A 27,137-nucleotide genomic window follows, 5' to 3' on the forward strand; every position below is an offset into this window, starting at 1 on the left:
ATTCTGTGTATGCAATGGGGCAATTTTGTTCAAACATTGATCATATACTTGTTATATTGGTCAAGAAAGTACATCCATCACACAGGTATGGCATTTAGGCATTTAGAGCTACTGATTAGGCAACATGGTGCACAGGATGAGCACAACAAAACGTCTAAAATAGGGGTGTCTAACATGCGGCCCATGGGCCACATCCAGCCTGCCAGATGGATGTTGAAAAAAAAGCAAGTATCTAGCCCATTCCTGTGGCGAGTTCCATCCATCCATCCATCGTCTTGTCCGCTAGTTCCCTTTCGGGGTTGCTGGGGTGCCAGAGCCTATCCTGGCTACTGATGGGCGAAGGCGGGGTACACCATGGACAGGTCGCCAGTCTGTCGCAGGGCCACAATCACACACACATCCACTCCCACATCCACACCTAGGGGCAATTTAGAGTCACCAATTAACCTATGAAGCATGTTTTTGGACGGTGGGAGGAAGCCGGAGTCCCCGGTGAAAACCCACGCATGCACGGGGAGAACATGCAAACTCCACACAGAAAGGTCCCAGCCGGGATTCGAACCGGGGCCTTCTCGCTGTGAGGCAAGAGCGCTAACCACTGCGCCACCGTGCAGCCCTCCTGTGGCGAGTTTTGGTCATTTAAAGATACGGCCACAATGTGCAATTTCACCACTAGGGGGAGCAAAAGAAAAGAAAAACCATCATAACAAGAGATCAAGAAATAAACAGCATTTTTTTGCAAGCGCATGCTACATCTGGCTAAGATGCAGTTAGGTTCTCTGCCACCCTCAACACTGTTAAGAATATAAATTATAAGGTGTGACACCCCAATTACCAAAATCTCGTTGTCAAAAAGAGAATAATAATAATAACTATAATAATAATAATAATAAGAAGAAGAAATTAGGTTGTTTGAGGCATTTCTCCTTCCATCCGAGAAAAAAACAAAACAAAAACAAAGCAACAGATAGCAAGTTGACCATAGATTATTTTGCCAATATGTTCCTGGTCCAGCCCACTTGAGATCAGATGGGTTGAATGTGGCCCCTGAATCAAAATGAGTTTGACACCCCTGACCTAAATCCTTTGTTGTAAAAAAGGCTTTTTTGGACCAAAAGGAGCGCAGGTGTGTCTTGCAATTCCCTTGAGGGACGTCATGAAAATGGGCATTGTCGTTCGTGTTGTAAGTGTACCATCACGTATTCTTAAGGATAATGTAAGTTGGATGCACTTGTACGGGTAATGCTGTAGGGTATCCTTATGCCACACTCTAGTCATTAGTAATCTGAGCACACTTGCTCCTTACTGACCGCACGCAAATGATGGGGTGTACAGGTGATGCACAAGTGCCCATGGGACAACCTGTATGACAAACTACTGACTGTTTAATTTCCCCTTCTAACAGTCAGACAAAGGGCGCTCAAGGAGTGTGCAAGGGGCGTACTACTTGAACAGCACTGACAGATCATTGTCCAGTATACAGGGTTTGTTGTAAGAAAAATCCATACAACACGTCTATGTCTCACCTATTTCACCCTTATGTGTCGTATACATGTTTGCTAAGTATGACCTGTCCCTTGCAGCATGTCCCTAGAAAAAATGGGCACCATTTTAAAAGATTCATTAAAGATTCACTGACCAATCTACGACCTTGATATTTCCTGTGGGTCACCTGCATGCCCAGTACAGGTTTGCCCTTTATTTGCCTGCAGACAGCCAGTATCTACCCATAAGGCCAGTTGTGACTAAGGCCTAAACTGTGCAGTTGCATCACACAGCACAATAAAGGTGTCATGGGGTTTGAGGCAGTGTGCATTTGCCAACCTGACTGTAGGAATTTGCTCCAGAGCTATTGCCTTTGAATTGAATATGTGTTTCTAGCCTTATTACTGCAAACCACATTTTCACCATTTTCAGACCTGGACCTCCACATCCACCATCTTCACCTCTAAAGAACAAGCCTCTTGGACAGCTGCTGCCGCATTCAGTTTGAATAATCGAAGCATTTGTACACAAACTATCAAAAACAGTCTCAGGGAAGCTCTTTTGGAGGCTTATTGTCCTCACGGGGCTCTCGACCTCACATTCAGCAATACTTTGAGAGGTGTTCTGCTCATGAGTCATCCATGTTCTGGATCAGCATTTCCAGCCATTGAAGAGGAGTGGAGAAACATTCAACAGGCCACACACACCTGACAACAACCGTGTGATGAGCTCAGTGAAGAGACGTGTAGACTACAAGAGACAAATGGTTTTCACACCAGAGACTAACACTATTCCTCTCAAACCCTCAAAACAGTAGAACTCCACAGTTTGGTGTAGCCTTTTATGACAACCATCTCATGACACACATGTGCAATGATCATGTGACCTAATCAGTATAGATGTGGTGTATGCATTATTTAGATAAAAGATAAATGCTCACTTCAAATGTGTGAACGAAAGTAGAACCCTGAATGGTTTACAAGATAGTGTATACGTTAGTTTCAACATTTGAAGATTAGGTGGTTTTGGGGGGCAAATTCTTCTTTCCATAACTGAGGTTTGCAACCCAAATCCCATTACACCGGCCCCTTCTGAGCTCCCTTGCAGGTGGTGGGCCTACTGAAGAGGGAGCTCCTTTGGACTTGACCCAACCAGGGCCTATGGGAGGAGGCCTGGCCACCAGGGTCTTGCCTATTAGCCACAACCCCAGGATAGGGCCCCAGTGATGCCACTCTGGGCAAAGTGATGCAACCTTTGATTGAATGTCTCATAAAGGGGTTCGGAACCAACCGCCCTTTTTCTGGTGCGTCACCTAGGACCTGTCTGCCATGGAACACCCTACCTGGGGCAGAAACACCAGAAAGGTTAGCTCATGAGATCACTGGAGCGCTCAAACCCCTCCACCACGTTAAGGTGGTGGTTCAAGGAGGGGCGGAGGCCCTGGGGAAGAACAAGGACACACTGGAGAGACCATTACTCTCGGCTGGCCTGGAAACACCTCTGGGTCCCCCCAAAGGAGCTGCAGTTAAGGAGAAGGAGCTGGTTGCAGGCAAGATGGCACCCAAACACAACTCATCATTAGCCGGAAGCGGAAATGTCGCAACTGTAGCCGGAATACCAGAAGATTCCTAACCCAAACCCCTAACCTAACCTTAACTGTAACATGATTCTGGTGTTTTTCCAGGGGAAGAGCATATACTTCATTCAAATTTAAGTCAAGGACTTCAGGCTAAGGATGCTCTGGGGCCATGGGGTCATATTGGGGCCATGTTGTTTTCTGCAGCAAGGTCCTCTTGAGAGGAAATGGCCGGGGAGAGGGAAGTTTGGCTATCTTTACTTAAAGGGTAACCAAACAGAGAAGTTGGAGGCTGACAGCTGAAATGTGAAAATCCAGTCAGAGGGGTGGGACTGGAGAACAGGACTGTTCTCATTACTAGAGTTGCAGATCGTGACGTGGGACTTAAGTGGTTTGACCAATCACGAAATTCAAATGTAATGTCTCTTTCAACCTGTTGGGGGCAGCACACAGATGTATATTTTCAAGAACTAAACAAGTTTATTTTAAATTGTCAAAAATTTGGCAATGACAAACAGACAGCACTTTTAAAACCTAATTTATAGAGGTTAACAGCCAAAAAAAGTTGATTTGAGTTTGGTTAGGGACCACTTGATCACTTGATCACTGTGAGTCAGCTGGTTCTGACCTGAGCAAAAGCGACTCTTCATATTGGCTTTGTATCGATATGCAATACATAAGGGCACTAACCTGAAGTACACTACTCCCTTTCAAAATCTGCTTGAATTATGTTAATTGTGTACACGAGTGAATAGTTACAATAGTCGGAAAAAATGTAGACACTGTAGCTACAGCTCTGGTGTTAAGGGTTGAAAGTTCCCATACTCGTACAACAGCTTGGGTATGTTTCTGTCCCATCTTTCACCCCTCATTTGTCCACGTTTGCTGTTGGGAACCAGCCGTGGTTAAAGGCCAGCCCCTCCTATCCTTTTTTCTTCTTTTAGGAGCCACCCCTTATTGATGTGTGCAGAAAGTGTTTTTCCACTGTTGGGTCCTGAGAATGACATCAACATTAAAGAAGTGTGTGTTGCTTTAAAAAACGTTTTATGTATTCTTGTTGGCGTGACAGAGGACTTAATTAGCCCTGTCAAAGACACTGGAAGAACCATCACAGCTCCTGCCTTTTGGCCTTGTTCTTGACAACAGTTTATCTTCATTGTTGTTGCTCCTGAACTTGTAATTCTTATTTCTTTATAAAGAAATTTGGCTCACCATTTTGTTTGACCACATTTGTACAGTGGTGTTCCACTATTTGTGCCTCTGGTTCACTAATGACAAGAAAAATATTGGATTTCCTGTTTTGCACATGGAACCTCTCATTGCCACATACCCAAAAAAAATAATATGTAAATATCTGTACTAAGAACTATAAAATGAAATGTTAAAGTTGAAGTTGTCAAGATTCCTTCTTGCTTTAGAATGCTTAAAACGCTGGAGTGTTTTCTTTGAAGGACTGCAACAAGCTTTTTGGAAGTGAAACTGCCTGTAATGCAGCACTCAGCCTTTTCTTTTTGCCTCAGCCCAAACCATCTTATATTCCCTGACGGTGAGTAAGGGATAAGGTCTGTGTAATTTTCAGCTTATCCGACTCTACTTTCAGGATGAATGGATGTAAATGAAGGAAGAAACTCTTTTGTAATGCTGCTGTTAGACAGTTAGTGAACCAGGAAAGAGATCTGCTGCAAATGAACAACGGGTACGGCAAGCATTGTTTGTTTTACCAAATCTCAGGCAGTACAAAAAAAAAAAAACATATTATGTGCCAAAATACAAAATAATAATATGGGATATGTTTGGATGATCCATCAAATTGTGGACTTATTTTTGATTCCTTTATTTCATACCAGTATAATGGCTCACTGCACCATTGCACCACCCTTCATCCATCCTCCAGCTTTGCTATCATCCGATACACAGCCACCCCGAGGCAGTCATGTTAGCAGAGTTGTCAACTTTCACTTGGAAGACTGGTGGTTCAGTTTCCAGATTCATGCAGGAAGGTGTCCTTCAGTAAAACCCCGAGCCCCCAAGTTGTTCCCAGTATTCTCAACAGTGTCATTGTCCCTACTAAGCTTTTAGAGAGATAAATTCTCAAAATAAAAAGTGATGTTTCTGAGTGGGTGAAGCCAAAACTCATTGGGATCCACTTTGTAGAGCTGGAGAAAGTTAATAGGCACACTACAAATGTAGACCATTTATTTCTGTGCAGCTTTCAGGCATCTCCACTTCATTATTTTGGCTCTCCAGCCCGGTTCAGTCTCAGTGGCCCTCACCGACCCCCTATATAAAGCTGTGGGCAGCAGCTGCTCGGAAACTCTTGAGCTTCACATAGGAGGTCAGTGAGAAATTCCCACACATTGTTTGTAGCTTCCCTGACCAGTGCAATGAACAAACCACTACTATTTCTGAAATACCATTAGGAAACGCCAGGTAATCATTTGTGGTCTTTGATTAAAGGCTCAAGAATTTAATGGAAATTAGCAACACACAAGGAATTATTTGTATTCTAAATGCATATTGGATAGAAAAGAAATCATGAATGAGGATGAAGACATGTTTTATTATTGTGCTGTACATGAAAACAAAAGAACTTGATTCCTCATGAGGCACCAATTCTCTTTAACTCTACTATCTGAATTATTGACTTTTTTGGGGAGTAGTTTTACATTACATTTCTGAAAGCATCTGTTCTTCAAATGATAGGATTTTCAACAGAAAAAAAACAAAATGACTTGTCTAAAATCAGCTAAATTACACCATGTAGACATAATTTCAGTCTAACAAGACAGAATTTAGGAGATTTGGTGTTTAGTTGGGGCCATTAGTAGTATTACAGAAATGGACTGACAAAATAACTATATTATTTTTTATTAACATGTTCTTGCTAACCCTAATTTTTAAAGGTATTTTTTGATGATGAAAGATATTGAAGTTATAAACTGGCCAATCAGATGCCTCAATAAAATGGTCTCTAGTTGGACATTTGAAACGTTTGATTGACGAGCGGTTTCCATAAAAATGTTGATTTAAACTGACTCAAACCAATCGCTGCTTAGTGATGTCTTCTAGCTCCAACATGCCAGCACTCATCTAATGAAAAATTGGCCACTGAATTGATTTATTTTCGTTGGAGCCAAAAGTACGCCATTCTGGTGACATCATACACATTTGGTCCATTCTCTTCACAGCCAATGGTTGGGGGAGAACTCGTATACGTGTGTGTACTTGATTTATACAAATATATACACCTTTACCTGAGATACAATCTTAATGGTTTTGAAATAGGACTAAACAAAGAGAAACTCTTATGACTTTCCTGTTTGAGTCCGACTTAAAATGAAGAGTAATGCGATCCAGGACGGTTCAGATGATGGCCACAACGTGATTTAATAATGAAGCCAGTTAGTCACTAAACGCTGTAAATGTGTTTATCTTCACAACAGAAACAGATATATTAACTATCTTAGTTCTGCTACAGCTGATGACACTCATTGTTAGGGTCTGTAACCTTTGAAGGGCTCAGTACAATTGTCTTTTTTACTAGTTTAACTTTTGTTAACTGTGTAACCATTTGTGTCCATGATGGAACTGGTAAACAGAAATACATGAAATCTGCCTCAAATCAGTTTTATTTTCATACATCAAAAACTATTTTTTGCTATTTGCTAAATATGCAGATCTTTTATTTTCAATCGAAAGGGGGATTATGAAAAATAAGTCACAAACACTAAACACAGCTAACTAAGAATCAGTAAAAACTGAGGTAAACAAAAAAAAGTATGATATATTTAGATTTAATAGTCAAACATTAGAGACATAAGACTGTTTTATGACACTCATTTTCAAGTTTCAGAGATAAAAGGATCAATGTAAAATCTACAGAATCTTCCACATTTTAAAACTAGTGGAAGGAATCATAAGAATTAATGTATTCAACTTTTTTATTAAATAATATAATACTCCTGTAACTATGAAACTCAGAGACAGAAACCAAGAGTCTAAAACATCATTTACTAACATCTTATGTTAGTAAATGAATGTAAAAATGGGGTCTGCTTTAACAAAATGACTGACATTGAAACTTATTCATTGTTAATTGCTCATAGAAACTGTTATATTTAGATAAATAGATAGAAATGTAAAATGTAGCTGGTTTAGGGGGCTTTATTCTCCAAATAGTAGAAAATAGATAAACTGCAAAAAGCTAAACTGTTGCTCATTTTGTCCATGAAACTATGGATGTTTCCTGTCATCATGAAGTTTTAGGTGCACTTAGGAGGATCAGAGTTGATTAGGTAGAACTCGTCCACTGACCAAACAGGAGATGAGACACCCTCTGCATCAATTACACGCTCTGCGCGGCATTGATTGATCCAATTTTTTCTGAATCACTTTTGCTTCGCCCCTTTGGGATTCCGTTGAATGAAGCATTAGTCCTGCATAGGTTTGAACACAGTGTGCAACAAGGAGATGAGGGGCATACCTCCACAGCAATAAAGCATGAATAATACATTTTGAATCCAGATGAAGGTTTAAACGTACTGCGGTGTTTATTTTGAAAAGCTAATATCATTTATTGATTAGGTTTACAATGATGGTATTCATATTTAGATTAGTTTCACAAATGCTTTATAGCATGAGATTATGCAAAGATTTGATTATATAAACAGTAAATATTGCACAATCATCAAAAGAAACAAGGATTTGTGTATATTTCTTAGCTTTCACTTTGCTTGATGAATGGAAGAATAAATAAAAATAATAAAAAGCGAGACAAATAAAAAGTCAGAGATTCTTTCAAGTCAGTGAGACTTGGCTACATGTTAACCACACTGGAAGCGTTAGCTGTATACCTGTAACTCCCAACCTTGTTTCCAACAAATCAAAAAGGAGACTGATACCTCTAAAACAAACATTATTGTGATTATGCTAACACCCAAACTTGTTAGTAACACATAAAGAAACCCAGTCTGACACGTTACTTGCGTTAGAAGTGTTAGTGGATTCACTAAATTGGTATTTCCTAACCTTATTTGCAACACGTAAAAAATCAGACTGATGCTACTAAAATAAACATCAGTGATTACAATAAATTCCAACATTGCTAGTAACATTAAAAAAAAGTCTGACACCTCTAGACATTAGCCACATTAGCATATTCCCAACACCTGTAACTCCCAACCTCGTTTGTAACATGAAAAAGCTGAATGATACTAGTGAAATAAACATAACTGTGATACATAAAATCCCAATATTTCTAGTAAAATGAAAAAAAAAAACTTCCAATGCCGCTACACATTAGCAGCGTTAGCATATTTCCAATACCTGTGACTCCCAAGTGTGTTTAAAACACATTAAAAACTGACTGATACTACTAAAATAAACCTTACCGACTACACAAAATCCCAATATTGCTAGCAAAACGGAAATAAAATAATTATAGTTAAAAAAAATACGTCCAACACCGCTACACATTAGCTGCGTTAGTATAATCCCATCATCTGTAACTTCCAATCTTGTTTGTAATGCAGATCAAACAGACTGATAGCGCTAAAATATGCCTCTGCTTTTGGAAGTGGACCTCGCCTCCGGCACGTCTCACATTGTCAGCTGTCCCCCTGCCCATCTGGATGAAGCCCATCTGCTACACTATGTAAACATGTAGCTGTAGAGTTAGATAAGTTAATTCTTCTTTAACAGTCCTGGTAAATCGCCTGTACGTCTCTCCATCATGTGGACATCCCTAAGGTCTCTTCTTTTTTTTCCTGAATCCGTTTTTTTCTTTTTTAGGAGTTTTTCCTTACCAGGGGGGAGGGTCTAAGGGCAGGGATAACCAGTTTTGTTTAGTCCGTTTAGATTTACAATTTGCTATTGTTTATATTTTATGACCGACTTTCTTCCTCTGTAAGATTACTGGCATAAAGCCCAAAGAGGCAACTGTTTTTGTGATATTGGGCTATGTAAATACAATTGAATGGAATTATGAATATAAAAAATTCTAAATGAGCATTTTTAAAACACTTATCCATTTTAAAAATGAAATTATTTTTCATAAAAGAGCACTTCAGATCTGCAGCACGTGCCCTGACAGAGCCCCTACACGGGGATAGCAGACGGCATCTGACCCTTCTAAATAAACGTAGATCGTAGCGGGCTAGTGCTGCCTGCAATCGCCGCGTTTGCTGACCAGAACTCTGTGCATTTACTTTATAAAAGGCGGCTGCGGGCTGGCGGGGGTGGCCGCTCTGATCTGGACCGGCGGCAGAATGCTGCGATTGCACCGCGAGACTTGATCAGCCTACTGGTCGGCTATGATCTGCGGGTGTTTAAAGGGTTGTGTTTTAAAAGCGCTTATTTAGAGTGTTTATTATATTAATTATTGGGAATATCTGTTTAAGCAAGTCAATGTCAAGTTTCACGGGATATTACTTACAATCTAAGTTCAAAAGATTTGTGCGTAACTGAGGTTTTGTGTGTGCATAAGAGGTGATTTGTGTGTAATTTTTAAAGAGTTGTGTGTGTAATTAGTTTCGAGCTGTTGTAATTTTAATTTGTGTGTTTGTAAATTGTATTTTGTATTTTTTCAAGTTTTTGCACAGATGCACATAATGTATTATATGAGTTATAAATCAAGAATTACACATGCACAAATCCAAAGTTACACACAAATCAAGAATTACGCACACATAAATTAGGGTGATACTTATTTCTCCCCATATTTATGCCTTTTTTTATCATTAATGTACCCATATATTTTTAATTAGGTTGACAAAAAGCTTATAATTTTTCCATCCAGTCACTGCCAAAACTTTGATGTGAGTACAGAGGGTGGAACATTCATTGGTAAGAGTCATTTATTTTAATAGAATAGAAATAGAAAAAAAACAGTAAACTTTCTTTGTTTAATCAGTTAAAACACTGTTGCTAATGCTGTTTTGGTAGAAAAGACTGGCATTTATGGTTAGTGTATGTCTCTTGCACTCTCAAGGGCCTTTTTATCTTCAGTATTACTCATGCTAAACTATTCATCCAAAAATCTATTCAGTATAAATGCTAAGGCCTCACTTTCTCTCTGATTTATTTCATAAATAACTCCTTTGCACTTGGGTTTTTTTGTCCGTTATAAATCTGTGGCCTTGTGCCTGAGATGTATAACTATGAAAATTAGTGCCAGTACTTTTTCTAGTTTGATCATTTCATGCTCAACAGACAGGCAACACTTAGTCCGAACTTCAACATTATTTTGGGATTCATTCCTTTTGCTTTATTGGTCCAAGAGTTCTTGAATATATGTGCAAAAATGTATTTTTCCTTTGGAACTTTTAATTATGACTTTCAGGTTCTTCAAAATGCACATGCATCATTTACACGCCTCAATAGCTGCAAAACTGTCTTTTTAAGAGACCCTCCCCACTTGTCTTTGCCCTACAGAATTCCCATGCATTAATGCGACTTCTCTTGCCACCCTTGATCTCTTAAAATAATCCTGGGTGTGGAATTTTTCTGTGAACTAACTTCTAAGGCAAATGTGTCTCTCTTACCTGACAGCCCTTGAGGGTACCAGACACTTCTGTCAAACGCGTTCTGTCAAAACAGAGAGGTTGAGAGTTTGATGACCCCCTGCTGCTGCATTTCAACAAGCAATTCCTATGCACTGAATCATTTTGCCGTTTTCTGACTGTTTGATTCTGGAGTGGTGGATAATCAGTCCAGTATTTTTTTCCCTTTCGCTTTGCAAGGGCTGTTACATTTTAGTTTCATGGGCGATTGGTTTTCATCGGATTTCTCATATCAGACTGCTCATCCAGCTGGAGGATAATGATTAGCTGAAAACTTTATCTGAAGATCTGAAAAGCTTCGTAAAAAAACGTCTCTGGATCTGTGTTGATCGTTTTATATAAGCAATGAAACTACAGTTGGAATAGACAGCTGTGCAGTTGTAGGTTTAACACGTACAATCTGTTAATTTACTTTTAGCTGCACAAAAAATACACACTATTTCTTCATTATTGAATTTTTTTTCCAGTTCCCTCCTCCTTTTTACGTTCCTGTTGTTTAAACAACCCTGGGGTTGTCAGCGCTTGTTTGGGAAATGTTTTCCACTGAACCAACCATTTATGTATAAGAGGCATGCTAATGAGCCCATTGTTCCTTCCAAAAATGGATAAAACTGTGGTAAGGCTAATTGGAATACTGCTGTCATAATCACAAAAATGTTGGACTGGCATGTAAAAGGAAGACTACATAAATTAAGAATTCTCTGAGGACCAGAAGGAGATTTTGTAATAATTACCACAAAGTAAAGGCACAAAAAACCTATTTTTCTACAGCAAATGATTATTTCCAACGACTCTTTGCTCAGGGAAAATAAAAAGCAAACAAGGAGAAGGACATTAACCTTAATGTAGGTATTTTATGTGAATTATTCTTGTTTTATGCTTTTAAAGAACAAAGGGGAGTCTATGCAAAGCTCTTTTAGTGGAAAACCCAATAAAAAAATCATAGTCATTATTATCCCATTACTTACAGTAAAAGGTATTTAATAACTTCAAACATCTGAAAGGCATGCATGCACTGATGCATAACGTTCATTTGTCTGTAAGCGGCTTGCAGACACGCAGTGAGCCATGAAGTGCACACCTTTTCCACAGTTTGACCTGTATCAAACCTCACAAGACTGTGCACCCAGTCAAAGACTAATGTTCAGCACAGACTTTTTTTCCTCAGAGAAGGCTGAGGTCCACTGAGACAATGCAAAGGGGGACAGAAGTGGAAAAGGGGTTTGTCCACTCATGTGTTTCCCTATTTCAATGCTAACAAAGGATGAATGGGAAAGCGCTGACTTCATAAAGAAAAAGAGAGGTAAAAATATATTTTTTAAAGGCAACAGCACAAGAAACTTCACGTGTAAGTACAATGGAACAAACAGCTTGTGCTGTGTTGCTAAAAGCCTGGTGCAGCTGCACAGTTGGTATTCTTTTATTACATTATTAAGACAAGGTAAAAGTTGAAAAACTAATTCAAAGTTGGAAAATGGATGTGTTGGAAACCATTCACCTTTACATTTATAATTGTCGTTATTGTAAGAAAAACGTATAGAAAATGTTTTAACATTAAAACTGTATTTTTCAGAAAAGAAGTCAAGTTTTTTTGGATACTTTGGCCAGGGGTGCGACTTATGGACGAATCCAAACTCTTCCCCTAAGCCTAAAATCTTTTTATTTTCTTTTAATTTTATTTTAATGATTTGAATGATGATGAATGACATTTTTACTATTTCTTTTGATTGCTTCTTTTAAAGTTTTATGTAAAGCACTGAATTGTCTCTGTACATGAAATGTGCTATACAAATAAACTTGCCTTGCCTTGCCTTCTCCCTACCTCCACATTTGGCCCTCCAATCGGAGAGTTCTGAAAAAATTCAAATTCAACGACACTCCCACCCATTTGATAGTCGCCAGTCGGCTATGTTGGCGTGGAGCTGCTAGCGGTCAGAAATACGCAACATCGATTTCATAACTTCAAAAAGTTATGCTATAACAACAAGTCATTATTTGCATTTAAATGTAAACTACTGGGCTTCAGAGCACATTCACGTTAAGAAAAGCGCTTCTCCTCCGCGGCACAGTACGACGTGGAACACCGTACCGGTGAGGGACACAGAACTTGAAGTCCCCTCGCTCTAGCCTTAAAAAAAGCCTTAAAAAACTATTTCGGACGCCTCTTTCTTAGGGGCAGGGAGAAGCCGGATGGGCAGGAGGGAAGTGTAGGTGTGTGTATCAGTATTTGCTACTGACAACAACAAAGAAAAAGTACTATGTACACACTGGGCATATGCACATTCAAGAATGCTCAAAACAGGCATTCTTAAATGTGCTTTTTTTCAATAGCTTGTTTACACTGGACTACACTGAAACAAGTGGAACATTAGATCAATTAACAAAAGTTCTGTAATTTGTTTCATTTAAAATTTTTAGTTTTCATCAAATAAAAATTTTGGTTTGATGTTTTACTCAACTCAAACATGTCATTTGATTAAAAAAAATAATCATATTTTTAAATGAAACAAATTATAGAACTTTAGTTAGTTGATCCAATGGCCTTAGTGCGAATTGTCAAAGTGGTTCAAATCTCGTGAATCTTGCTCCAGGTCTCTAACTAAACAGCTCTATTCCGAAAGACTTGGGCTGAATCTGAATTCTTCCCCTACAGAATCTACCTCCCCAAATATTTAGCCCTCCAAACGGAGAGTTCTCGAAAAGTAGGGTCTTCAAATTCAGATGACACTATCCCTTGATGGCGTCATCAAAATCTGTCGGTAATCTATGTTGGTGTGTAGCTGCCAGTGCTTGGAAAGTACACGACTACGTTGGTTTTGTAACTTTAAAAAGCATGCTAAATGGAAAAGTCATTACTTACATTTACATGTGAACTTCTGTTTTCAGAGTGCACCCACCTGAAGAAATGCTCTTCGTCTCCACAGGGCGACGTGTATCACGATCGCAATAAAAACCATAACAAGTCCCTACAAGTTACCTTTAAAAAAACTATTTTGGACACCTCTACCCCTCCAATTGAAGGGGTAAGGAGAAGCCATAGGGATACTGGAAGAGTTCAGATTTAGTCTTGGTGTCATATAAGTCCATCTGGGCACAAACTTTTATTGTTATTTGTCTTTCATGATCACTTTTTAAACGGTTGGGACTTTAGTGAAAAAAGAAGGCCATGCATACGTCATCTTAATTGGTCAAAGTTCCACTGGTTTAACTTTCAATGCATGTTCAATAAGAATGAAGGGTAAACTAGTAGGTAGTGACACGTGAATGCAAGAATGTTGAACACGGAAGCCTGAAACTCGTTTTTTGTGTATTTTTACATCGACTTTCCATCGGAAGTGGTCGCTTGAACGCCAGTTGCCAAAAGGTGGTGTGAACGTAGGACTACACATAGTAGAGATGTTTAGAAGTAAGACGGAATTCAACAGATTTAGTGATTAGAAAAGTTAAGACGACTTTCCGTGTTTTCTTTATATTATGGTTACTCTAATAATTGTAGATATGTTGCACTGATACAAGAGATTCTTCCTATGTTTCATGAAGCTGTGTTACGGTACTGAAGCATGCCTAGATTCCGTCTATTATTGTTACCTATTATTCTCTTACCTCTCTTACCTAAATTTCTCTTCTTGGTCACATATTTTGTTAAATACATTTCTCTCAGTGACTTGTTTATGATTTTTTTTTCTTCTTCATTATGTCTTTTGTTTGGCAACGGTGACTTACACTCCAGAGAGATTTAGAGTCTGAAAGATAATACAATGGTGAAATGTAACTTGCACAAAAACAAGAGGAAATAAACAGCTAAAAATATACAGCAATGATATTATAGTATCCTGTGCCCAGCTCACCTGCTGTCTGTTGATAGTTCTGTTTCCCTGTTCTGCCTTGTTCCTGTTGTTTGGGATTGTGGGTTTCCTGCTGTGGTGATCACTGTGCCGGGGATGTCGAGGTGCAGCCGAGTGCAGCGTGCATGCTTGGCTTCAGCGCCAAGACACAAGGCTGTTGACCCTATGACCTGTGCTTTTTAGAGTGCTCTGGTTCTGCCTTAAGAAAATAGGAGGGTAAGAAAACGAGCTGCCAGTCACTCTGGCAGTCTGTTGCAGTCAGTCAGTGTGTAACAAAAACAGCAGTAGCCTCTGATGTAAAACTGTAGCTACAGAAAGCTCCGATCAGTGGGGAAAAAGGGAAATAAAGAAGTATGGATTGGTGTGACACTACTAGAGAAAAACCATGAACACTGGTCCTGTTTTTTTTTCTTTTTTGGTAATTTTGGTTGAGATTAAAGAATGTGGACGGAATAAAGAAACTGTGTCACGATAACCTTCCAGGCAAGACAGAAAATCATCTTGCATGGCGTCCTGGTAAGGATAGCAAAGTACCTTTTTTTCCTTCACAGATTTGGCAAAGTAACACTAGCTTGCATGATTGGTGTACCATCACTAAAACCAAGTCCCATCATCAAATAGGCTCAAACTTCTTTTATTGCCGTTGAAAACTTTCTTTTTTTTTTTTTTAAGAAAATTGTTTTAAAAAGTCCTTGACAAATGTGTACCCTGATGGTTAAATCCAATCTGTGAATTGGGTAAACTCAAACTAAATACAAAAAAATATTCAGCTATGAATGTGAATGAAGTGTGCATTATTTTGGTTGTATGCTACACTCTGGACATACCCTTTTATTCAAGGATAACCCATTAACCCTTCAACAATGGAGCTTTACCTCTAGTGTTGACATTCTTTTGACTACTGTAGCTCATCAATCGATGCCGTTCATTTAATTCCAGCAGATTCTTTAAAGGAGTAAAGCGGCTAATATGAAAAACGCTTTCCTCAGCTGACTCAGATTCATCATGTGAACCATCAAAGAGTCGCGGTATGTCAATGTCTTAGATGTCTCCGGCGACATCTCTGGTGTTAAAGGGTTAAACGTAACAAACATCTCAGCATGGTTCATATTTCCAGTGAGACAGGAATTTCTATCTTTCATTTCTTGTTCATGCCATACTTCTTGATAGTATATTATAAGATCAAAGTAAAAAAAATGTTGATTTTGTCCCTATGTAATGACTTTGAAGCTTGACTAGATGCCAAAGAAGGTTTGTTGTTTGTTACGCACAAATTTACTCCTTGTCTGACAGAATTCTAGAATTTATTCTTGAACATATAAAAAATACAGTGTTCCCATATTTATTTGTGTTTCTTTAGTCGTGGTTTCACGTATTTGCATTTTTTTTTTCAGTCATATGATTTTTCCAGTTCGTCATAAAAACTCTGACAACTCAAAACGCTTGTATGAAAGTTTTGCGTTTGAAGAAGGTTACTGCACTGCTGAGGTGTATCTCCTCACAGCATTGTGTGTAGAGGAGCGCCCCACTTCTCTTCATGCCCCTGCATGGAGAAACGGCATCAGCTTACTCAGAGGCGATCAAAAGAAATCCTAATATACTGAAGAAGATAATTGCGGAGGATAATTATTATCCAGATAAAGTGTTTATTATTTGATGAAGGAAGAAGCGCACGCTCTTGATTTTAAGGCACACAGAGACAGAGTGACCGTTCTCGTGTGCGTTATGAAAAACGCTGTCGCTTTTGTTCTGAGTAACAAAGAAAAAAAAAACTCTATGTTGAGCAATAATCCAATGTTTTAACAAATGTTTTACAAAGCATGATCAGAAGTGTTTTTGATGAGTTTGTACTGGTAACAAACATCCTTTGGCCACGGGGGTGGGGAGGTTCTCTGTATTTGCGGATTCTGCATATTTGTGGATTCTGCATATTCATGGATGCCTCCAGTCTCTAACACCAGCGAATAAGGGGGGAATCCTGTATAGCAAAAACTAGGCTCCTTTTCAAGGTTATCAAAAACCCTTTAATGCTTAATGTTAGGGATTTGGTCAACCAAAATATCAGGACTTACGCCCCTATCCATTCACAAACCACCACAAAAGACCAAACCTGCAGGTAAACAAGTGCACTAAATCTAAATTCACTCCCTGATCATGTGACATGGTGACAACAATTGTAGCTACACCCTACACTCATCTAAACTTTCCATTTATTTGTACTTGGGAGTACGATCTGTCCATTTGGGAAATGTCACTATGCCTTTGGAAGTGTGTTATTTTCACACAATTTAAGGCTGGCATTCCTCCTGACAGCATTCTGCTTGCTTCTATGCTATTTTGACACTAGAACTCTCACTCCTGTGTTACCCTTTGCACCTGCCACTTAGCACTATGCCTCTGTTTTTTTTTTTTTTTTTTGGCAAATATCTTGATTCATTTACTGGAAGATGTTTTGTGGTTAAATATAGGCTACAAAAGGTGACAGATACGTGGAAACGTCGTCTTACCTTCAGACAGCAAAGTTTTTAAATGACTAATCACATGATCAACATGCATGTTCTCATTAAGTGATTGCAATTTATTGTTAATGAAGGAGATAATTAATTTGACATGAACTGATTACCTCATTTTTGGTTGCCATTTTCTGATTTCCTGCAAATGCATGCAAAGAATTACAGCGACTCCATCAGCTGTAGGACAAACAATAATTTAACGGTCAGCCACTTTCATTACCACTCATGATTACTTGATGAGATTGGTAATTAATGCTAAAAGTATGAGATAACTTCTCTTAAGACTGACTCATTGTGAACCCCTTAACACCGGAGCTTTAGCTCCAGTGTTGGCATTCTTTCAACTAGAGTAACTCTTTAACCCTTTCTAGAATTTCCTTGTTTTCCTCTTGTCCTGTCTAGGAGCTGAGCAAATAGATGAAGGTCTCATGTGTTGGACAGATTTTACTTTTGCAATAGGGGTTATGAATCTTCAGACGCACAAGGTGAATATTTGTGTTTGAGGCTAAACTTTATTCATATTAACTGCGTTTGCATACATTTCTTAAAGGACAAAAGAGAGAGAATGGGATGTTAATCATTTAAGAAACTATTGTGAATTAATTTACAAGTGGAGAAAAGCACCTTTGGGTTTACATACGGCACTTTACAGTCCTGGAGCGCTTGTGGAGTAGACTTAAATCAGTTGATTGTGTCTTAGAGAAAAGCAGCTTTTCGTTTCAGCTCTGTACTGATATGCAACACATACGAGCATTGACGAAAAATGTTGCATAACATGCAGAGCTGCTGTTGTCTAGAATCTGCTGGAATTTCTTTAACTGTGTTAACTGTTAAAGAGTAGTCACTCGCAGACCAGCACATTCTCGCTCCCAAGTCGTCAAATATTGACATTTGGCTCAGGACCCCTCCACGTCTTTTTTTGACATTTTGGGTGTCCCCAAGTCGTCATTTATCGAAGTACTGGGTGTTCCCATTAAATCACGGGTTCCCAACGTCTTTCAGGCCGCAAACGAGATCCAGTCCAGTACCGCTATGCGGCACCCAAACCCAGTACCAGACCCGAACTGGAACGGACGCGAATCATTACTGGGTTAGAAGAACAAATGGGTTAGGTTACTGGGTTAGGGTATCGGTACTGGATGCGTCCCGAGGACCAGTGCCCATCTAGGAATACATCCCGAGGGTTGCGGACCCTTGATTTTACTATCAGCACGTCAAAAAACGCAGAGTGGGGACTCCTAGAATGTCAAAAAGTGTTGTGGAAGGGGTCTTAAAAAAACATCAATATGTGACAACATGAGGATGAGAATGTGCTGTGCAGACAGCCCCTATTCACCTGCAAGGGCAGTTGTGAGTAAACTGCTTAGCATTGATACGCAACACTCTACATTAGTAATGTGTTGCATATCGGTGCAAAGAAAATATGCAGTCTATTCACGCTGATTCTGTAAAAGGTCAAAGAGTTACAGAATGTTTAACAACGTGTTATTTAGGTGTTGCTCCAGTACTAAAGAGTTAGGCGCCCATTATTGTGCAACCTCTTTACACAGGAATCTGAGGTAACGGGCAATATTGTGCAAATTATTCAACATGTGTAGTACATTAGACATTACTTGTTAAGGGTTCTCGAAAGTAAAGCCATAAAGTATTGTAAATGTCTCAGAACTGTGTAACAGGAGTCCTGGGGTACTTTCAAGTTACTGTCAATATTTGCACAAACATAAGAATGTTAAGTGACAAATGTAGCCATTTATTTTAGGTTAAGAAAAGGAAAAAAAGTTAGAGTAACAAGATTACATAACAGTAACTGGGAAATGGTGTTTAGCATGGTTATCTGTAATAGGTTTGAAAAAAACAATACAATGTATCTTGGATGTAAAGGAATAATCGGGGAACATGTAAATCTGTTTTTGTTTATGCTTAGTAAACCTTAAGATTATTGTCAAATGTTAATATCTCTTAGGTTTTTTTTTTTCTCTTTGAATTCAAGATGGTTGAAACCATTGACTGTATATGCAAAATAATTTACTTGCGACTCCAACGAAATGAAGTCAATTCACTTTTGCCATTGTGGTTGTGGTATGAATGTGGCTATGCATGAGCCAAACGATGTCAGTAATCAGTAATTGGTCTGAAATGGTCGTGTCAACATTTCTATGGCAACCATTATCGCCAATCAGGAATGAACCTTGTCAGGCTTTGGTGTGCGGACACAATCGCAGGACAGCTGTCAGCTCCAAAAAAAGTTCTTTAATAAAATAAAATCCATTGAATGACTGAGGCTACAGAAAAATATCTCATGCAAAACATTGGGTTTAGCAAGAACGTTTTTAAAAACATGTAGCTGTTTAATTCTCAGCAGAAGTCTGTGGGGTTTTAGTTCCTTGGAGCAAGCAGGTATTTCCTGTTTGGAACACACAGGAGGAGGGGTCACTTAGTCCAGTTCTTATATAGAGTCATTCACAAAGTGATCTTTGTAAATAAATATTTTGCTGTTTTGGAGGACCAATACTCAGTTCAGTAAAATAAACATTTAGACAAAACAGCTCAGACCTATGTATCTCCATGAAACGGTACCTGATCAAAGCAAGTTCAAAATTGCTGAACTCACAACAACAACATAACACCATCTGTTGGCTTTGGGGAAAAAAAACACTTTTCACAATTATTAAAGAAAACAAAACCTAACAGGATTATTTGCACAGTAATTTTAGTCATAAATGAAGTGAAAGTGACTCACTGAGCAGAAAAATGATTTTCCTTGTGCCAGTTTTAACTGTAAATGCCATATGGCCTCACACTGCCTTGAACAATTACATTTAGGTAGTAAATCCTATACAATATAAGTTATTGAACATGTGCTGAGAGAAATATGAATACAATAATTAGAAATGCCAACTCATTAGAGAAAGAAACAATATGTCACTGTAATACATCCCTTTGTATTATGTTACTCCTGGTAGGAGGCATCTGGGCAAAACAATAAGAAGGAAAAACAGGGAAAACAGATCCATAGGAAGTCTAATTTGGAAGGTCATCAGGTATCAATTGATCAGGAATCATTAATGTGACTTTGGCTCACATGAAGCAAAATATTTTTGCTGGTGCAAAAAAAGTTAGTGTTGTATGTTTTTAATTAAATTTAATTATATTTAAATATGAAAGTTCATTTAAAATGATAATTTATCTTCATAAAGGGAAACTGAGATGCAGTGAAATGAAAAATAAGAACAAATCCTTGAAATAATTAACAGTTTTCCTTTTATTTGTATAAGTTTTCTAGAGCATTAATGCATTTTAATTTTAATAAGGTTTTGTCTAAAAGAAAAAAGCTTCAACTAGAAAACATGATTAATGTGACAAGATAAAAATGAAGGTTTTACAAAGCCGGAGTCCCTGAGTCAAAATCAAATAAAGACACCAAACCCTCTGACAATCTCCTTCTTTCTCTCCGCCTCTTTCTCTCTGTCTCTCGCCATCTATCACCTTTTGGCAGCAAGCTGTGTATTACATCAGTACAAGGTCAACAACTAAGCAATGGCACAGGATATATTAATTTCTCAAACGCTCGAAGGAACTACATCAAGAAATATCAAAGCATTTTTTGGCTGCCAATTAAAAAAAATAGGTTTTTGCTGGCAGACACAATGTGTCGGCGGTATTGACAGTAATTGTTTCCAGCACACTCAGAAGTCAGAAACGCAGCGGGGTGGTTACATTGTGTGACCAAGCCCTGTTATTGATTGGTTGATTCCATTACTTGAGAGGAAAGGCTCCATAATGAAACCCTATGCGAGGAGAAAGGGGATGCAGCTTGCATCTTCATAAAGCTGTGCAGAAGAAATGAAAATGATGGGTTTTTACTGGGGTTTTTTTTACCAAGTGTTTTTAGGAGCTAACCAATTTTAGCTCAAGTTACAGTATATTTAGCCACAAATCCAAAGGTCCCAGTTAGCATAAAAAACAGGGTATGACTATAAAAACATTTGCAGTGCAGAATATGGAGCAACATAGGGGCTCTTATAAAAACTAAAGGTTAAAGTGTATTCCGTATTAAAAATCTTCAAAGTATAAATTCGTTCTACATACTAGTGTCTTGGCCTATTACTCGGAAATAGGTGAATTTGTTCCAGAAACTCTTATACCAAGTTCACACTGGACATGTATAAAATGTGCATTCTTGAAATATGCGTTCAACACATGATAGATTGTTGCTACTTGATACTAGTGCGTGGACTTGCAGTAGAAAGGGAAGTGCAAAATGTTGAAATGGTGCAAGTGCAGTGAAGACTTTTTCTTTGAGTCATATAATTCCAGTCCGGCACAAACTGCAATCATTAATTTCTTTTCCATGATCAATGTTCAATTATTTGGCACTGCTGTTATTTAAAGGGGAGGTCTTAAATAAGTCTAGTGAAAAATCTGAGTCCCTGATTGGTCAAAGTCCATTTGTTTTTGTAATTTAAAGCCCAAAAACAGTCTTAAAAACATGCAAACGCAAGCGTTTTAAATGCGGAATCCCAAGACGCATATGTATACTTGTCATTGAAAATGAATGCTTGGATGTGCATTGCAGAGGCCAACGGGGACCTAGCTTTACACTGCCCTAAGTTTTTGAATGTCTGCTGTTGTAAATGCGTTATTGGGACATTTGTGGTGCTGTCTAAAGAAAAAAAATGCTTATGCTATGGAACACATTCATTTGAAATTTGGCATTTAACAGTTGAATGTTCTTGTCTTTTGGGTAAGCATCTCACTGGCAAACTTGGATTGTGCCTCTCCTCATGTGGAGGAACTAAAGTATTGCTTTTTAATGTCTACTTGATGCCAATTTTCTTTAAATCTATTGGTTGCACCATGACAAGAATTGCTCCTCAGAGAAAAATAAAGTTGTTTGAATTTGAAAAGTTTTATTGTGTTTCTCATATCCATTCAGCTCTATAATAATGAATGATAAATGGTGCATAATTGTATAGCCCCTTTTTTTTACCTTCCTTGAAGGCCCAAAGTACTTTACAGCCACACACGCACTCACCCATTCACACGCTGGTGGCGGCTCCACTGCTAAACACTGGCACCAACCTCCCACCAGAGACAATTTGGGATTCAGTGTCTTGCCCAAGGACACCTCGACACATGGGCGGGCAAGGCGGGAATCAAACCTGCAATCTTGCAATCAGGAGTCGACTGTCCTACCACTGCACCACGGCTGCCCCTTTCAATACTAATACTACTCTCTGTTGTGTTCTATCTTCACAGGCAAGCAGAAGGATGGTGTTTGGGGAGACAGGTGGGCACAGCTACTTGGTGGCATGCTGGCAGCCCATCCTGATCCTTATGCTGGGCACCGTCCTTTCTGGCTCCACCACCGGCTGCCCTTCCCGATGTGAATGCAACGGTCAAGAGCGTTCCGTCGTGTGTCATCGACGGAGACTGGCAGCTCTGCCTGAGGGTATTCCAACTGAAACGAGGCTATTAGACCTCAGCAAGAACCGTCTAAAGACCCTGGGGCCTGAGGAGTTCATTAACTATCCTCTGTTGGAGGAACTGCAACTCAACGAGAACACAATTTCGGCCGTCGAGCCAGGGGCGTTTAGCAACCTCATGAACCTTCGGACCCTTGGTCTCCGCAACAACCAGCTAAAGCTTATTCAACTGGGGGTGTTCACAGGCTTGGTCAACCTCACACAGTTGGATATAAGTGAGAATAAAATTGTCATTCTGCTAGACTATATGTTCCAAGAGCTATACAACCTGAGGGCTTTGGAAGTTGGTGACAATGACCTTGTCTTCATCTCACCTCGATCATTTCATGGCCTGAGCAACCTTGAAAGCCTAAATATTGAGGGACACAAATTGTCCTCAGTGCCCACCGATGCCCTTAGCCATCTGCATAATCTGTTGTCACTTCGATTACGTTATCTCAATGTAACTGTCATAAGAGATTACTCTTTCAAGAGGCTCTATAGACTAAGAGTGCTGGAGATCGCTGACATGCCGACCCTGGATACCATGACACCGAAATGCTTGTTTGGGTTAAATCTCACAACACTGGCCATTACAAATTGTAATCTTAGCACCATCCCATATCAAGCCATGAATCACCTGAGACATCTTCGTTTTCTGAATTTGTCTTTCAACCCCATTCAGACAGTGGAAGGGAACAAAATGTTTAACTTACAGAAACTCCAGGCTTTTTATTTGGCTGGTGGAAAATTGGTGGCTATTGAGCCTTACTCTTTCAAAGGACTCAACCATCTCCGTGTGTTCAACGTATCAAACAATAGCTTGAGCACTCTTGAAGAGTCTGTTTTTCATTCCGTTGGAAACCTGGAGACCCTTGCTCTGTACGACAACCCTCTGGCTTGTGACTGCCGTCTTCTCTGGGTCTTCCGCCGCCGGTGGAGGCTCAACTTCAACAAACAACAGCCAATATGTGCTTCACCTCCTATTGTTGAAGGAAAAGAGTTCAAAGATTTTCCAGATACACTCCCTCCCGACTACTTTGTCTGCCAAAAGTCAAAGATTGTGGATTACCTGGTTCAAGAAAGTCATGTAGATGAAGGAACTACAGTTATTTTTGGTTGTAAGGCTGAGGGAAATCCAGTTCCCACCATAATTTGGGTTACTCCAAAAAAGGAATATATCACCACCAAGACCCTTGGGACAAGACTTTCCGTGTCAAGTGACGGTTCGCTGGAGGTACGCTACGCCCAAATCCAAGACAATGGCACCTACTTTTGCATTGCAAGTAATGCAGCCGGCAATGACACCAAAGCTGCACACCTTTTTGTGCATAGCTACTCCCCGAACTGGCCTCACCAACCAAACAAGACATTTGCGTTCATTTCCAACCAGCCAAGTGATGAAGGTGCTAATGTGACCCGGGCCACGGTTCAGTTTCCATTCGATGTAAAAACACTAATCATTGCGACCACCATGGGATTTATTTCTTTCCTTGGAGTGGTACTTTTCTGTCTGGTAATCCTATTCCTCTGGAGTAGGGGGAAAGACAACACCAAGTCAAGTATTGAGGTTGAGTATGTGCCGCGTAAGGAGGAAACCGAGGAGACCAGTCCAACTGAGGCACAAGTACAGTTCAACATGAAAATCATGTGAGCTCCTGGACGGGGACATGTAAGCAACAAACTGCAGTCAAGATGCAAACAATCCCAGCTTAAGACATGTACTCAACTTAAACAATAGAAATTGCACAGCAATGAACACATCCTGACACTACACTATATAATCTTTTTTTTTTTTTAACTTTAGGGATTGAATCTTTTAAAGGAAATGTTGCATTTCCGTTACTCATATTTCTGTAAATTTCTGTGGGCAGAAATCAGTATGTTAACATGCACACGACATTTCCATTTAGGAAGCCCAAAACGAGGGTAACACATGACTAAAGCACAGTTTGTATCAATAGCAGATTTGTATTTGAAAGTATTGAGAGATCCATTTGTCAGTGGCAGATTTATTTTTGTGACAAAGGGACTGTGGAAAAGGGTTTTTTGATCATTACTGTTTGCTGAGATGGATGAACAAAGCACAAGTACCCTTTGTAAGAGCCAATGCTGTGTTGTCTAAAATGCTGATGTAAACACAAATTACCATCATTCCATTTTAGCAGTTAGAAATAAGGGCATGCGTACAGAATAAAGATTACATCAAGAAAGGTGTCATGCAATAATAAACACAAACCTAGAAATGCTTGCAGAGGTGTAGCACACAAGGAAGGAGAAATGATGGATGTTTTTCTGTCTGTCAATTGCTTAAAAGTACCCTCTAAAGCACGTGTCAAAGTCAAGGCCCGGGGGCCGGATCCATCCAGCGGGGTAATTACAACCGGCCCTCCAGATCATATTATATTATTATTATTATTATTATTATTATTATTATTATTATTATTATTATTATTATTATTATTATTATTATTATTATTATTAAGGGTCCAATGTTATCTTGCTAACTTATTGAAGCAACACTACAATCATGGAGGATAAGGGATCAGTTAGAATGACTTCTGGCTTTCTTCATTAAACACAGATTTTACATCACAAGGATGTCATCATCCTCTTCCCCCCTTTCACTCATGGTGTGGAAAGGAGTAAACATAACAGGATAAAACAACTAAGGGCAAAACAGAGTTAAACAGCCAGACAACAAATGGAATGGTAAAACCAACACTAAAACCCCAATCCGCCCAGACGGGTAAAGGGAATGATATCCCACTGTTCGGCCCGCAAACCACTTTCAGATTTCAGCTCCCTGTGCGATTGAGTTTGACACCCCTGTTCTAAAGCTACGTACACACTGAGCCTTTGACAAGTTCAAGAAACTTGCAGGGTTCACACTGGACAAGAATGGAGGGGCTTCCTCTTCTTCTTCTTTTTTTACCAGCACATCTCCAACAGTTGGAAGAGGCTTGGTACGAAATGTCAAAGTGGTGCAAATGTAGCAATTTGGGCACAAAATGGTTTCATCCTTGCAATGGTGAATATGGATTACCATCGTGTCAGGATAGGGGTCTGGGTTTTATTTTAATTTGAAAATCAAAAACCTATACTAATAGCCTCATCACCGTAACATCACCAAAAAAAAAAAAAATCCAAACGTCACCTCCAAATTCAAGCCCCTGATTGGTCAAAGTTCAATGACCACAGGTTTTGTATGTAAAGTCCAAAAAGCAGCTTACCTATCCGTGAGTTTTGAGCACAGAATCCTGAAACGTGTTCAGACTTTTTATTGAAAATGGCCACTTGAACACCCATTGCCAATTAAGGGCAGTGTGTGCGTAGCTTTACTCTGAACTCCAAATCTTGCATTGACTGTTTATCTACCAGTGGCCATAGGAATATTATTTTGCAAAACCTTTGTAATTCTCTGTCTGACTATTCCTTTCAACCGCTAACCCTTAATTTAAAACTGTGCATGTTAACACACTGAGTGAGAAAAGAAGCTACAGTTTCTGCTACTTTCAGTTTGCAAAGAAAGTGTGTCATTAAATGTATTGAAATGTTGCGATATACATATTTTTTCTGTATTTTATTCCTCCTTGTACATTACGCTATTGCAAAATAGTAATGTTTTGATGGCTGTGGTTTTTGAATATACTGCAACCCAAAGAGCAGATTAAATATCCATTAAAATGTTTTTGATGTAACATGACTGGAAGACGGTGATGCTGCTTTTCACAACACCAGAGTTTAAACTTGGTCATCAAGATGATTCTTTTACCTTTTTGGTGTCTTAATAAGAACGAGCTCAGCTCACTGGAACTCCCAAGAAGTTGTGACATCATTAATACGTTGTCTTATCTATGTTTGGTTTTCTGCTGAGAAATATTCAATATTCAAACATAACGTGGAGGACTATACCTCTTAAAGGAAAATATATAACCTATTGATAAAACTGTTTCACAGTCAAGGTCTGCTCTGAGTATGTTTTAAATCTTAAAACTTGTGAAAAAAGAAGGGGTGGGGGGGTGAACTCTATCAAAATAAAGACAATTTTATACCACAAGAGTAGTTAATTCATGCTAGAAAACAAATTACGATTTTGCAAGATGCCTTTAAAACTGATTATCTTTTTCAGTAACATGTAGTTATGACATGTTGTCAGCTAGGAAATAAACACACACTTAAGCACATTCTTGGTAGCAAATAAATATATATACATTGCTCTAAATAACACCCACCAAACCGCCAAACCGGGTAACACTTTAATTTGGCGGGAAGAAAAAAAAAAAAGTCACTAGCCACTTTTTGCAGGTGAGACATTGTTCTTCATCTCTTACAACCAGGATTTTTAAGTGTCTGTCTTCCTTCCCCATTTGGCTACAACAAACAACAACAATCCCAGAGTTAGTTCAAAACATTTCATTATGACTTTATTGTGTAAATGTAATGCTCACATTTTCTACAGCAGTTGGTGCATTCAGAGACAGCGTGGAATTTCTGCACTTATGCGATTTTATTAAGAGTTCGCTAATTTCTAGCATTTGCTCACTCAGCCAACACTAACACACTCTTAGTTCCATATCATTGTTACTCTTTGAAATGCCAGAGCAACAACACACTGATGTGTAAGAACACACAATAAGGCAAAATATTCCACGTTTCAATATACTCGTGTTTTTTCAATACAATATATTCTT

At 39.0% G+C, this 27,137-nt stretch overlaps 1 protein-coding gene across 1 annotated transcript in view; it reads left to right on the forward strand.

Moving 5' to 3' along the window:
* lingo1b (leucine rich repeat and Ig domain containing 1b) overlaps positions 1-26,149 on the forward strand; it is a 32,628-nt gene extending 6,479 nt beyond the window's left edge. The window contains exon 2 of the mRNA XM_024296117.2: positions 22,238-26,149. Coding sequence (XP_024151885.1) covers positions 22,238-24,097 — 1,860 coding nt within the window. The 3' untranslated portion in view covers positions 24,098-26,149. The remainder of the gene's footprint in view (positions 1-22,237) is intronic.
* Positions 26,150-27,137: the final 988 nt, after the last annotated feature.

Source organism: Oryzias melastigma, linkage group LG3, assembly GCF_002922805.2.
Source record: "Oryzias melastigma strain HK-1 linkage group LG3, ASM292280v2, whole genome shotgun sequence".
NCBI lineage: Eukaryota > Metazoa > Chordata > Actinopteri > Beloniformes > Adrianichthyidae > Oryzias > Oryzias melastigma.